Source organism: Corvus kubaryi, unplaced genomic scaffold (assembly GCF_017639235.1).
Source record: "Corvus kubaryi isolate FWS band 111438036 unplaced genomic scaffold, C.kubaryi_AGA036_p1.0 135, whole genome shotgun sequence".
Classification (NCBI taxonomy): domain Eukaryota; kingdom Metazoa; phylum Chordata; class Aves; order Passeriformes; family Corvidae; genus Corvus; species Corvus kubaryi.
The window spans coordinates 5,806,778-5,819,837 of record NW_024580669.1 but is presented as its reverse complement, the minus strand read 5'-3'; the positions used below and the strand labels follow the sequence as shown (position 1 = coordinate 5,819,837).

The window sequence follows — 13,060 nt, the reverse complement described above, 5'->3', positions numbered from 1 at the left end:
CCCGGGGCCAAATGGCGGCGCTGGCGGCCGCGGGGCAGCGGCGGCTGAGGCGGGCCCGGAGCCGCCGCCCCGGGGGCAGTGCCGCGGCAGGGCCGCTGCCTCCCGCCCGCTGTTGTCCTGGGGCAGCCCTGGGGCAGCCCTGGGCCGCCACTCCCCGCCTTCCCGGGGAGCTGCCGGGCGTCGGGAGCGCTGCTCACAGAGAAACGGGGAAGCGGACGGACGGACTGGCTCTGGACATCACCAAGCCCCGGCTCGCTTGGGAGGGCAGGGCAAGGGGAGGCCGGCCAGCGCGTTTGTTTTGTTTATTAAGTTTTATTTTTTTAAATTGCTGTTGTTGTTTCTGGTTTTAACTCCCTTCCCTCCCCCATATCTGGATGCCTGTAATAAGAGGCCACCTGCACGATCGCTTTTGAATTTCTCGATTCCCTCTCGCTGGGTCTGCTCTTGGGGTATCCTGAGCTTGTGGGTTTTATCTGTTATGTTTCGTAATCTCTATTTTTTCCCCAGAGAGTTGTGATCTGTGATTGCTTAGGGTAAGTGGAGCCTGAGATGTGCGGCTCTGCCAAGATCAGGGGTTTCATCTGAGAGCGGTACCAAGATTTTGTGCACTAGAGCTATGCTCTGTTTTGCCAAAATAAAGGATTCCGGTCAGAAAAGCCTATTTTTTTCCCTTTCTTTTTTCTCCTTTTTTGAGGTTTTTTATTGTTGTTTGTGGCTTTGGGTGTGGTGAAGAGTATTACACTTGTACCAGGTACTTCTTCAGCTGACTGATAGTATTGCTATGTATTCATTCACAAAGAGTTACACTGTTCAGCCCCACCTGGCTATTGTTAGTTGAAGTAATCTAGAAAATGCTTTTTGTTTGCCAGCGCCGCTCTGGCTACAGATGTAAGTTGGCCTCTTGACAGCATAGTTAGAATTCCTTTGCAAAACCAGAAGATGCAGGTTCTGCAGTGAGATGGACCCATCTCATTCTTGTTCTCATTTACATAATTTCACGTGATTATAATAATAAACAACTTCATGATGCTTTATGACTTACTGAAAAGATTGAACATTAATTACAATTCTGTAGGTAGAATGCCCCAAAATACCGATTTTTGTCTTAACCATACAAAGTTATGAAAGTGGCCATATAAGAGACAAAGATCTCTCTACTGTATTTTGCATGTTGTAATAGGTCCTTTTTTGTGACCATCATTTTTATGCTCGTCTGTGCATCAGAAAGCAAGAGAGACTTCTCTTTGCTTATCAGTCTTATAGTTATGATAATTTTTCGTATTTTTCTTGCATGCTAAAATTCTACCCATTTTTTATAAAGGTGAAGAAGTTACTGGAATGCTTAGCATGAAACTGGAGTTGCACTGTACATGAAGAGAAAAGAATTTTGGTACATCTGATACGTACTAAGGTTTCTATCCATAACCATAACCTTGTGCCCAAGAGCCAGTTACTGAAAAAAAAAAAACTAGAAACTTTCTGTGTTTATTTCTTTTGAAAGAGCTGGGACATAGATTTTATTTTGTTTTGTGTTGGTTTTTTTCCCCTGTGTGACATTTAAAGCATGCTCAGTGCTTTTTATTAAACTTTCACTGGACAGGCTAGAATTCATGGAGTTCTGCCAAGTTTGGATCAATGCAAATGAGAACACTTTGTCCCATTGTGTCTCCCATATATTCTGTTTCGGTGATGGCCCACTTCTCTAAATACCACTGATGACTAGGATGCAGCTGTTCCTAAAGGACTCTAACCTCATGCTGATACAGATTAAATCCATGTATGCCCCAAACTCAGGTCTCTGGATCCTTGTGATTGGTGTCTGTCCAGTTTGGTTCCTTTTCATATCCATTGTTGGCAGCTGTTAGAGAAAATTTCTGCATGGTGGAATTTTAAATTTGAGCAGAACCGATTTGGTCTGGAGTAAAGTTCGGGGGGGTTGTTGAATATTAGCATGACAGCACTGGCACTAGTTGAATAGTAAAAACTCCTGATAAGGTATATGAAGTACTGACTTGGTGTGGAGTACACTAAACAGTCAGGCTTCCTAAAGTATGAGGTCCTGTAATGACTTTGTTTCCTTTGTGTTACTCTTGAACGAATGCCTTGAAATCCCAATGCATTCTATGTGATTGTTCCAGTTAAATGTCACAGTAACTGGAAGCCTCCCTTAATAATCTTCAGTTTTTGCTTTTTACAGGACTTAGTGAAACATACTTGTTGCCCAGTGCAGAGAGAGCAGCCTTTAATACAACTTCATATAGAAATTTTAAAAGATTTACAACAGTTCTCTGAAGACTAGACATAACATTCAGTTAATAACTAGGGTTAATGACAGAATTCTGCTTGCAAGAGTAAAAATACTATTTCTTAGAAGTGATTAATTTTTACAGCCCTCAGAATAATTGAGCCCATCTGCCAGATGAGGGTTATTTAGAATTAAAGGAATTTTGTATTAAGGTGTTATCTTTTTTTTTAGCTTGGTGTAAAATCAGCTTTGTGAGTCTTTTTCTGTCTAACTCTGCTGCATGCTTCCCAAATAAATAAGAACCACTCCATTATTTGGCTTTAGTGGAAAATGTATATTGCAATTCTGTATTAAATGAGTCTTGTAGACAAAGTATTTTCCCATCTCCTTGGTTGCATGTTGAAACCTGTTCGAAATTGTAATGCAGCTAGCTCTAAAAAATGTTCGGTTTGGTAAATACACACAGAAATCCAACAAGGCAAAAAATGCTTATTGAATTGACACTGATTTCTAAGGTGCTATCTCATTATGGATTATGGCCATCCACACTTTTCAGTGCATGTCTATCCAACAGTGTTCTCTTTCCCCAAAAGCTAACGCCCTCCTTCACAACATGAAATATTAGTGATAGATTGGCATCTCTGTAAAGAATGTATCTGAATCAAGGATTAAAGACAAGTCTTGGGTTATTCATTTAAAATTCAAGTAAGGCTTTTGTTTAAAGTAAAACTTGTTTGCATTTTCAATAGCACATCTAGTGAAGTTGTGAAAAGAAGGTGATATTTTGGAGGTGATGAGTCTACTCAGGTCCTAATTCTCACTCATTAAGAAACCTTGGCTGTCATTTACTTTGTATTTAACTTTGGAGAGCAGATGTGCAAGAGCAGATGTGTGGATGTGCAGGTGTGTGTAATGAGCAGAATTCACGTGGCACATCCCAAAGCCTCTGCTGTGGTCTGGCATTGTTTAGCACAGCTCCGGCTGCCATGCCATGATGAACCGAGGACATCCAGCAAGGGCAGTGTCCTGCAGCTGGGATCAGGAGAAGGCATCAAAGGCCTTTGGCCACTGAGCTCACTGTGAACTCCAGGTGGTCCTGTCATGTGTCATATTTGATGTATATTCAGAGTACCTGGTAGCCACATCATTATTTTAAAGTAAAACAGTGGGGTTTATAAGGTCTGGAGATTGTTTCCTATTCACTCAAAAGAACCACCACAGTTATTCCTGATTTTGGTCACTCATTCATGTATTCATGGGTTGGTGCTCCTGTCCTGGGATAAATGTAGCTTGAAAGAATCAGGTTGGTTGGTTTTTCTTTCAGTTTGCTTGTATTTGTATGGTCTGATTAATAAAAAATAATGTCCAAAATACGCATTTGACTTTGACTTAATTCCTCATGTTCTTTCTACTCAGTTTTCAATTGTGGTCCAAGGCCTTATGCATTAAAGTTGATGGGAATCAAATCAAGGATTTGGCTCTTTCTCAGTTTTTATCAAAGTTTGGTCAGGGTTATTACCTTTACTCAGAAAACATAAGGCATGCTGAATCTCGAGTATCTTACACAGAACATGATTTCACCCCCCCCGGAGAGCCTGCAGCTACAGTTGGCATAAACTGTTTTTGGGAAATTGGCAAGGAGTTATAAAACCCTGCTCAATCCAGGAATTACATTGAGGAATGTTTCTTGAGAAGTCACAGGTCCTTGAACAAAGTGCAGTGCCGAGTGTCGGGTGCTCTGCAATGCGTGGGAGCTCGAGCTGCCAACTGCAGATGTGTGACTTGACCAGAAGAGTCAGTGGTGCCCTCAGATGTGCTGCCTCAGCCATTGTCTGGGTAGTCCTGTTACAGCTCTGGCTGCAAGTGTCAGGGTAGCAGCTACTGATCCTGGTGTAGCTTCCTCCCCATCTCTGGGAATGCCATATTTGGACGTATGGATCCCTTTTATGCTGTGTCCTGTTCCCTCCTAAATTTGCAAACCAACAAGGTAGAGAATGCAAAGGGATTAATTGCCCTGTGTTTTTTATTTGGTAGCCAAATCCTGTAAAAACACAGGTTGATTTTCATAAAGTCCCGAGTAATTGCCGAAAGAACAACCCAGCTTTGCTGTGCCTGTATTCAATTTTCATCAGTCTTCCAATAGAAAAGAAGGAATGGTCTGCTGTATATTCTGATGTGGATGGTGCTATAGTTTCCACTGCTTTCAGAATAGCTGTAGGTGGAATACATGGCTGTTGTAATGTGTCTTAAAAGTCTCATGTCTTTCAGGCCTTTAAAGTGGTGAAAAGAAAAATAGGTGCTTTCAGCTGATTATAGAAAAATAAATGTTATGACTATCAGTTGACATAAAATTAAAGAATTCTCCACCTCATTTCTGTTAACTTTAGGGATTTTTACTACAGAAGTCCTTGTAGTAAAACTTACTCAGAAAGTACATATGAACATGGAAAAGAGAATCTGTTTATTTTGTCCCAATTTGTTCACTCCCCAAAAGCTAAATGAATAACTTCAAGCTGAGTTGAAAAATTTACAGTCTTCTAATTTAGCTCTAATGCTTTGGATGTCTTTCTTCATGTTTTAGCATTAAGGATGCCCTATTGGGTTCCTAAAATCAGTATTACACCCATGCAGCAAACAGCAGCTTCTAGTGAAGGATAGAGCACAGGCTGTAAAACTCAGCAGCAGATGAATCCCAAGGAAGTCACTTCGTCCTACGCTTGCATGTGGCAAGGAACTGTTGCTGATGGTAGATGTGCAAGTAAGTTTGAGAACCCTCTGATTTAAAATGTCAGTGGTATCTGAAATTTTTTACATGTTCAGAAGGGTAATATCACTTAGTTTGATGAATCAGTCACTACATGTGCTTAAAGAGGTGCCAAATCTTCCAACAAGCTCGAGAGGTGAGAATTTTTTTGAAGGACTGGCAGTAGTTTTATCTTTCTAGGATAACACTTCTCTTGGCAATCTTCAATACCGAAGAACATGTTTTCTGATTAAAAATCACATAATTTCCTGCTGATGCAATAATGTTTACATTATACAGGGAATTTGAAATCCAGGTTGTAAATTCCCCTTACATATGGGTATATGGCTGTCCTTGCCTAGTACATGGAAAATTTGTGATGTGATTGTGGTTTCTTTTTTCTAAAGCTGTAGTCAGTTATTTTTAAACAACATTGTGGCTTCAAAATAACAGTAGTTTTTTGTTGTTGTTGACATATGAGTAAATACAGAAAAAGGACTGAGCAGTTAAAGGAGAAATAGATGATATTTTCTTTTTACAAATCTGTGCCAAAGTCAACAAAACCAGGCTTAAAACTGATGAAATCTTTGCAAAGCTTCTGGATATTTCAGGGGTGATTTCATTTATCTTCTGCAGCTGCAAAGGTCACATTTCTTTGTATTTGGATAAAACTTTTGTTGTGGGGTTTTGCTTTGTTTTATTTCAGAACTAGTTTAATTTACGTAGAACTTCTTACAAACTTTGTGTTTCATTGCAGTATTTTTATGGTGGAAATGAAATTATCAGAGACTCTTCATGTTGCCCTAGTTCTGTGACTTCAATGGCTTATCCTGGATTAGTTATTCTCTCCATATCTTTTTGTTCTGGTGATTGCTTGCAACCAATTTTTCTGTTGCTCTTGTTTAAATGCTAAAGAAAAAGCGCAAGTTTCACATTTAGTTATATGCATGGAAGGAGAATAAAACTTTGCAACTTGGCAGTCTATAAATAGGGCAGCTGTGACTAATAGGACACTAGAAAAATATTTGTCGGTCTTGAGTAGCTTTCAGTTCTGTAATAGAATTATTAAATTAACAGAATAAATATTGGACAAAAATCATCAGATGTGAAGAATTTAAATGCTGAAAAAGTAATAGCCTTGGTTTGTGTTTGGAAAAAAAAGAAATCAGTAGATTGCAAATTCTCCTGAGTAGGGAGTTTAGGTACTATTTTTAACTGGAGAAGTTACTTTAAAGCTATCTGATTTTACTCTTTGCAGTATGTAAGTGTGCAGGAAAGTAAAGGTAGGTGAATGTCTGAAATTGTGGGTTTTTCTTGTGAAAGAGCAGATTCATTCCTTTGGGGAGGTTGTGCTGGTTGGTTGGGGTATGGAAGCAGCATTATGGTCCAAGTGGAATCCAACTGCAGAAATGTAATCTGAATGTTGCTCTTTCAGGTTTGAGTATGAGCACAGTTGAAGAAGAGTCTGACACAGTGACAGTAGAAACCGTGAACTCTGTGACTTTGACTCAGGACACTGAAGGGAACCTAATTCTTCATTGCCCTCAAAATGGTATAGAATTGTATTGCATAGTATTTTTTTTTTCTTCTTTGTTTTGAGTGATCTGACCACCATACATCCCTGCCCACAAATTCTGTGAGCTACTCAGGTTCAGCTTACTGTGCAAGAATTGTTCTGCTTTGGTTTAAAGAATAATTAAATGTTGAATTAGGTATAAATCCCAAAACTGCCTGTGTATGCCCAACAAAGATACAGCTGCTGTGATTTATTTCAGTTGAAATGGATTCTTAGAACCAAGCACGTACCCAAATTTCCTTAGACTGGTTTGTGTTTGGCAGACTGTGGATGGAATTTTCAAAGAAAGTGCACGTTGAGGAAATCACGTGAACTGCTGTTGTCCATAACTTCAAGTTCCTGGGCAGCAGCAAAGCACTGAACCAGCCTGTCACATTTGGTTTGGCCCACTTTGTTAGGAGAACTCTGTCCAAGGCTCCACTTAGCTTATAGGAAGTAACCTGGGCACTTTTTTGTTGTTAGAAGCTGATGAAGTAGACTCTGAAGACAGCTCTGAACCTCCACACAAGAGGCTTTGTTTGTCAGAGGATGATCAAAGCCTTGATGATTCTACTCCATGCATTTCTGTTGTTGCAGTTCCAAGTAAGTTCTTTTATGTGCTCCTGTAGCAAAAATATCTGTTGGTAAAGGTTAAAAGTGGACTCTTTGAATCACATTAGGATATTTCCATGGGGCTTTTTCTTCTCAATTTTTGTAATGTACTTCTGTATCATCTTTTCTCTCAGCCTTGGATAGTTTTGTAGCAATTGATACTTATACAATACTGGCAAAATAAGTCTGTCTTAAAGTGGAGAAGAGACCTGCAGGCACAGGTGCATTGAATAAATTGAAGGATAAGTAAATGAACAGCAAACTAGATGTTCTCCACCTGCTAAGAGATTAGGTTTTTTTAATGATCAGACAGTATAGTTAGTATTTCAATGTTTTGTAATATTGAGGTGTATGTAAAGGAGATTGATGTAAAAAAAATAGGATGAATACTGAATAAGTCTTAAGGAAGTTGATTGAATATTAGATAGTTTAATACAATCTCCCAGAGGGAAGTAAAACCAGATCTAGTTAAAATACCAATTTGCAGTATCTAGAGTGGCTGTTTATTTGGTGGAACTAGCCAGAAACTCCTCAGAAGTAAAGGCATTATCATGTTGAAGGAGGACTGGGGAAAAAGCATGCAGCCAAAAGGTTTGAATGTTGTCTTTTAATAACTGGAAAATACCAGAAAGGCTGTAAAGGAAGTATTAATACAGTTTCAAATGTTTGCATCAAACACATTTTGTTTTATGTTTCACATTAGGTCTTAGTTGTTAGTCAAGTGTAAAACTGAAGGGTTCAAAACTCATATTTAAATTTTGTGAAGAGAAGCAGTTGATAATCGTTTTAGTGAATTTACTGTGTTAACAAATAAATACCAAATAAGGCTCTTCAAAATTTTCAGTTCAAAGGTAGCCATTTATAAAACTTGTAGCATGTGTAAAAAACACTTCAGGAGTAAAGTATGCAACTAACTTACCCATTCTGAAGTTTCAGAAAATGATCAGAGCTTTGAGGTGACCATGACTGCTACCACTGAGGTAGCTGAAGATGAGATTAATGAAGGAACTGTTACCCAGATTCAGGTACAGTAAAACTTCAAAATTTACCAATTTGATGTATGCTTTTATTTAAATTGAAATGAAAAGGGAAACAAGTATCAGAAATGCTTACTAAATGAATAAGACGCTTTAAAACAAATGTATGTGAGCATGGATCTTGTTTGTAAAAATGCTGTTCTGTAAAAGGGCAGTTGAATAATTTTATGTATGAGAGAGGTTATTTGTAGTCTAAGTTACTGCCCAAAATGCAATACAGCAAAGAGTAGTAGAGGTAACCCTCCACTGGTAATTACATGCTCTGTTGTGATCTGCATAAAAGACAAGCTTCTCTGTTATCTCTGTCATTCTTTGATTATAAATTAAGCTCTATAACAGGCTTAAGTAGTCTTTGTCTTGTCACTAGTCCTAACAGTTACATGCAGTTTTCATTGTGGGTATACCATGTTTAAAAGTTCTAGACTGGAGATGCTGGACATAGTCCAGTTTCCTTCACAGCCAGTGAGACTCTTCTTACTTACTGTACATTAAACAAGATGAAAAATGTTAACCAATTAATTCTCACAACATCTTTATATTAAGAGGCTAAATCTTACTCAGGTTTTTTAAGAAAGGTGATACTTTCAATGCTGTATCTAAAACGTGGCACTTTTGAACAGTCAGCAAGGTGACGAGGTGTGCTGATTTAATTTGCCTTCAAACTATGTCTCCACGTTAATTGCAAAGTGAAAATTGAAAAACAACTGAATATTTGACTGTATCATTTCATATTGGTCTTTTCAAGATTCTTCAGAATGAACAGCTGGATGAAATCTCCCCAATGGGCAATGAAGAAGTATCAGCTGTTAGTCAAGCGTGGTTCACAACCAAAGAGGATAAGGATTCTCTAACCAATAAAGGTAGGATATTTCAAATGCAGTTCTCCCATGCTGTAAAAAGGTAAATGATTCCAAATGTCTCAGAGCATTTTGCAAGTTGCATAAGGTAATCTGGTCTGGCTTTTTATGAGATGGGCCATGCCTGCAGTGGTGACAGTAGTGGCTACAGTAGGGAAGGGCTGTGGGTCCTTTGTGTCTGCCCAGATGGGGCAGAGAGTTGTGTTTGCCTGGCTGGGGGTGGGGAGCTGCAGCAGAGGGGAGGACAACCAGGAGAAAAACCAATCCATGATTAGGTTAATGGAGTTGCTTCAGAAGAAGAGGACTCCTGCAGACCAGGATCTAATGAAATAATCTCTACTACTCCTAAAACTTCCACCCCATTGTGCACTCCTCCCTTTCCAAATATATCCGTGCAATCGTGTAGTAGTTGCTGAACTTAAGAGCTTTTGTTTTTTCTTTCATCCCCCCAGGGGAAGCGACTTTCTAAACCTAGAGAAACAACTTAGTGTCAAATGTGTTGTCTCTCCAGTTTCCTCAGCCTCTCTACTGTTTTTCTTACTTTGACTTTTACTTTTTCTAGAAGGAAAATAATTCTTTTTTCAGTCAGTTCAAAGCAACTCCCTTTTTTGTTAGAAACCTTTAGGAAGAGACGCAACATTGTCAGCTGGTCAAAGGAGGGCACTAAATTTGGTGATTCCAGTTAAGAGATTAATAATTTGAGGAAGACATTTCTAGTAAAATATGCCAAGAAAAATATTTGAGAATCTCTACTGGCTGAACTTTTCTTGTAAACTCTGTGGTTTGTCAGGAGATAAGCAGTGGAGGAATGCCAGTATGTGTCTTCTTTTACAGTAGCTCAGAGTTTGGCACGTGTAGTCTGAGGTCATCATTTTATAGCAGTCTCCACCTGATAATGCTTTCTTCCCAGACCTGTGGGCAGGTTACGATATTCTTGACTATGAATATGCAAACATGTGAAGTGCAGAATAAATGTCCTTTCCTAAAATAGTTTAGTATTAAAGCTTATTCCATGTAAAGAGTAGCAGTCTCCTATTAAATCAGTTTAGAGGCTTGGACAGAGGTGTGAATTACAGTTACAGTTACAGTAATACATTATTTTTCTGTCTCTGTAGCTGTGGAAGAAGAGATTGAAGCCGTGGGGCACAGGAAAAGAGTACTCTCTCACCAGTTCTAGTGGAATTAGTAATAATGCCTGTACTTTTCATTATAATTGGATTTGAGTAAACAGTCTCTTTGGTGTGTTCTGTCTCTCAGCTCTGGTAATTAGCAGGCTGAGAAGGAAGTACCCTGATTTTCCTGAGCAGAGGTGGGCAGGTAGCCAGCACACACCAGTATGTAAACTGGGTCACACCAGCATAAGTGTAATTAAAAGTATGGTATGACCATAAGGGGAAGAAAGGAAAATTTAGAGGAGTAATGTTTTAATGTTTTATTGTTAGATTTCAGGTTTGAAGTTTTCCCTCTGACTAAAGTTGGTTGGGTTTGCTTTTAAAGCTTAGCTGGCATTGTAGTTTCTAAGGGCATAGACAGAGAGGAAACGTTATTGTTTGTTTCTATTGGTTTGCCGCTTTTATTTGGGAAGTAAAAGACTCCCCACAACTTTTTATCTTGCCTGTGATCTCTGAGAATTACTCCCAATGCAAAAAAAAAAGAGAGATGGGGACCAGTTTCTCAAAAAAGACTAAGTGGAGCATTTACCTCTATGGAAAGCACTCACAGTAGGTGGCACTACTCACATGTTCAGGAGCGTTACGGCATGCAAAAGAACCCGATGTTGTTGCCAGTTCCTCAGGTAATACTCTGAGTCACATTTTATGTTCCAGCTTCTAGAATCATTATGAGTGCATGGAAATCTCAGCTGTCAGTTTAAAGACAGAACTTTCCTAGTTGCAGCTGAAGAGAAAGTCTGAAAATGTGACTTGACAGCGCATAGAGGAGCTCACGTTCTGTTTTTACAAATGGGATGTTTTTGAAATGGAATCTGACTCACGTTATTTAAATATTAGTTGATGGTTACTGTCAGTTATGAAATAACATCTGTTTAAAATTAATTCTAGTTATATTTTTAGTCTTTTCTGTTTTAATTGCAGCATGGGTCATGTTTTCAGATACTTCTGTTCTTGCTGTTTTTCTGGCCTTCACTTCAGTAGTTTGTCATTTCTTTTTTCAGGCCATAAGTGGAAGCAAGGGATGTGGTCAAAGGAAGAAATTGACATTTTGATGAGTAACATTGAGCGTTATTTAAAGGTATGTTTAGAGTATGTTCCCTCCTTGTTGGTGTGGTGATGCAGTTCCTGCTAGAAACCAACTTTGTTTAGTACTTCCCAGAATACACAATAAGTGTTTCAGATTGGTTTGTTGTAAAAATGATCATTACCCATTTGACATACATTAAAAAAAATTATTCATAGACAGGATTTAAGTACTACTAAATGTAGCATTGCTTTTAATTTTATACTGAGTGCAGCCCATTTTGAACATTCTGACATGACATTTTACATGGTTAAATCTTTCTCTGATTATACATTGAGGACTCATAAAAGCTTTGTTGAAGATGGTTGAAAAAAATTGCACTAGCAGTAGAAATAATTCTCCTTAGTGAGCACTGAATACAACTTCCAGCCTTCCTTGGTGCCAAGTCTGTGATTGTGTACTTCACTAGCAGGATGCCTGTGTCTGCTTTCTTCCCCTTAAATTATTAGGGTCAGAGTTCAGTGCAAATGGGCACATGGTAAACACACTAACAGTGATAATTGCCCATGAGTCATATTTGTGGTAGGTTTGCAGCTGAGAATATTTGAGCTGAGCCCTAACAACTGAGAATATACAGCCTGGATATTACAGTTACACCATCCTTCACTTATGGTTTTAAAAAAATCCCTGAATTCAGTGTTCGTTGGAATAAAAATCCGCAGTATTAGTTGTAGAGAGCGTGTCTGCCCCCACACATATTAGAGTTTCTGCCACAAAATCATTAATGGGTAATACTATGTTTTAAATCTAGTGAAGCTTTTTTAAGCTAGCTGAATAACTTTTCTGAGTTACTGGTAAATCATTCGATTCATTCTTTTTCCACTTATCTGCTTTCTTGTCCTGCTTTGAATAATTGAAATATAGTGATTCTTAGTTTAAGCTGAAGTTAAGCTTTACTGTTACACTTCATTGCAGTGGTTTTGTATTGAATTTGAATTTCCATCAGAGCAAGAAGAGTAGTTTAATTGAAAGAAATTGCTTTTGCATAAGGAGTATTTAAAATTATGTAATAAATTGGTACAGCACTGTTTGACAACCTTCTCTTGTATGGCCCCAGGCTAATTCCACCACAATACATTTTCCATGATGTTATATATGATGGTTCAATTTTTGATCTAAAATATACATTGGACAGATTTTTTTTTTTCTTAAATGTGGACAGGAGTTAGAGCTTTTGTGTCTCCCTGGACTCCAACGTAAAAAAAACCAAAACAACAAAACCTACTCTTCAAGGATTTGTATTTGTGGGAGCTAATCCATAAATACTCAGTTTTACTTTCAGACTGTAGTATTTGTGATACACAGAAAGTTGCATAATGGCTTCAGTTCTTGTGTTCTACTTCTTGATTCCTAGGAGACTTTATCTAAGGTGTTTTGTTTGTGGTTTTTGTTTTTGTTTTTGTTTTTTTTAAATGCTTTGTTCTAGGCCCGTGGAATAAAAGATGCCACTGAAATTATATTTGAAATGTCAAAAGATGAAAGAAAAGATTTCTACAGGACAATAGCTTGGGGTCTGAATCGGCCTCTCTTTGCTGTCTATAGAAGAGTTCTTCGCATGTATGATGACAGAAACCATGTTGGAAAGTATGAAACCTTCTAATGCTGCATGGTTTTATTGGTATGAGTAGGGTCATGTATTTATGTTTGACATGTTCCATGTGAGACAAAATTTTAGCCAAACAGACCTCGATCTTCCTAATATGTCACCTCTACTCAATTCTGATAGATCAGCCATGACAATAGTTGTGTTCAATT

The 13,060-nt window shown here is 38.4% G+C and overlaps 1 protein-coding gene across 1 annotated transcript in view; it reads left to right on the top strand.

Annotated features, from left to right (window-relative positions):
* The first annotated feature begins 98 nt into the window (after nucleotides 1-98).
* DMTF1 (cyclin D binding myb like transcription factor 1) overlaps nucleotides 99-13,060 on the top strand; it is a 28,594-nt gene continuing 15,632 nt past the window's right edge. The window contains exons 1-7 of the mRNA XM_042053450.1: nucleotides 99-5,003; nucleotides 6,424-6,540; nucleotides 7,027-7,146; nucleotides 8,086-8,180; nucleotides 8,938-9,052; nucleotides 11,223-11,299; nucleotides 12,732-12,889. Coding sequence (XP_041909384.1) covers nucleotides 4,931-5,003; nucleotides 6,424-6,540; nucleotides 7,027-7,146; nucleotides 8,086-8,180; nucleotides 8,938-9,052; nucleotides 11,223-11,299; nucleotides 12,732-12,889 — 755 coding nt within the window. The 5' untranslated portion in view covers nucleotides 99-4,930. The remainder of the gene's footprint in view (nucleotides 5,004-6,423; nucleotides 6,541-7,026; nucleotides 7,147-8,085; nucleotides 8,181-8,937; nucleotides 9,053-11,222; nucleotides 11,300-12,731; nucleotides 12,890-13,060) is intronic.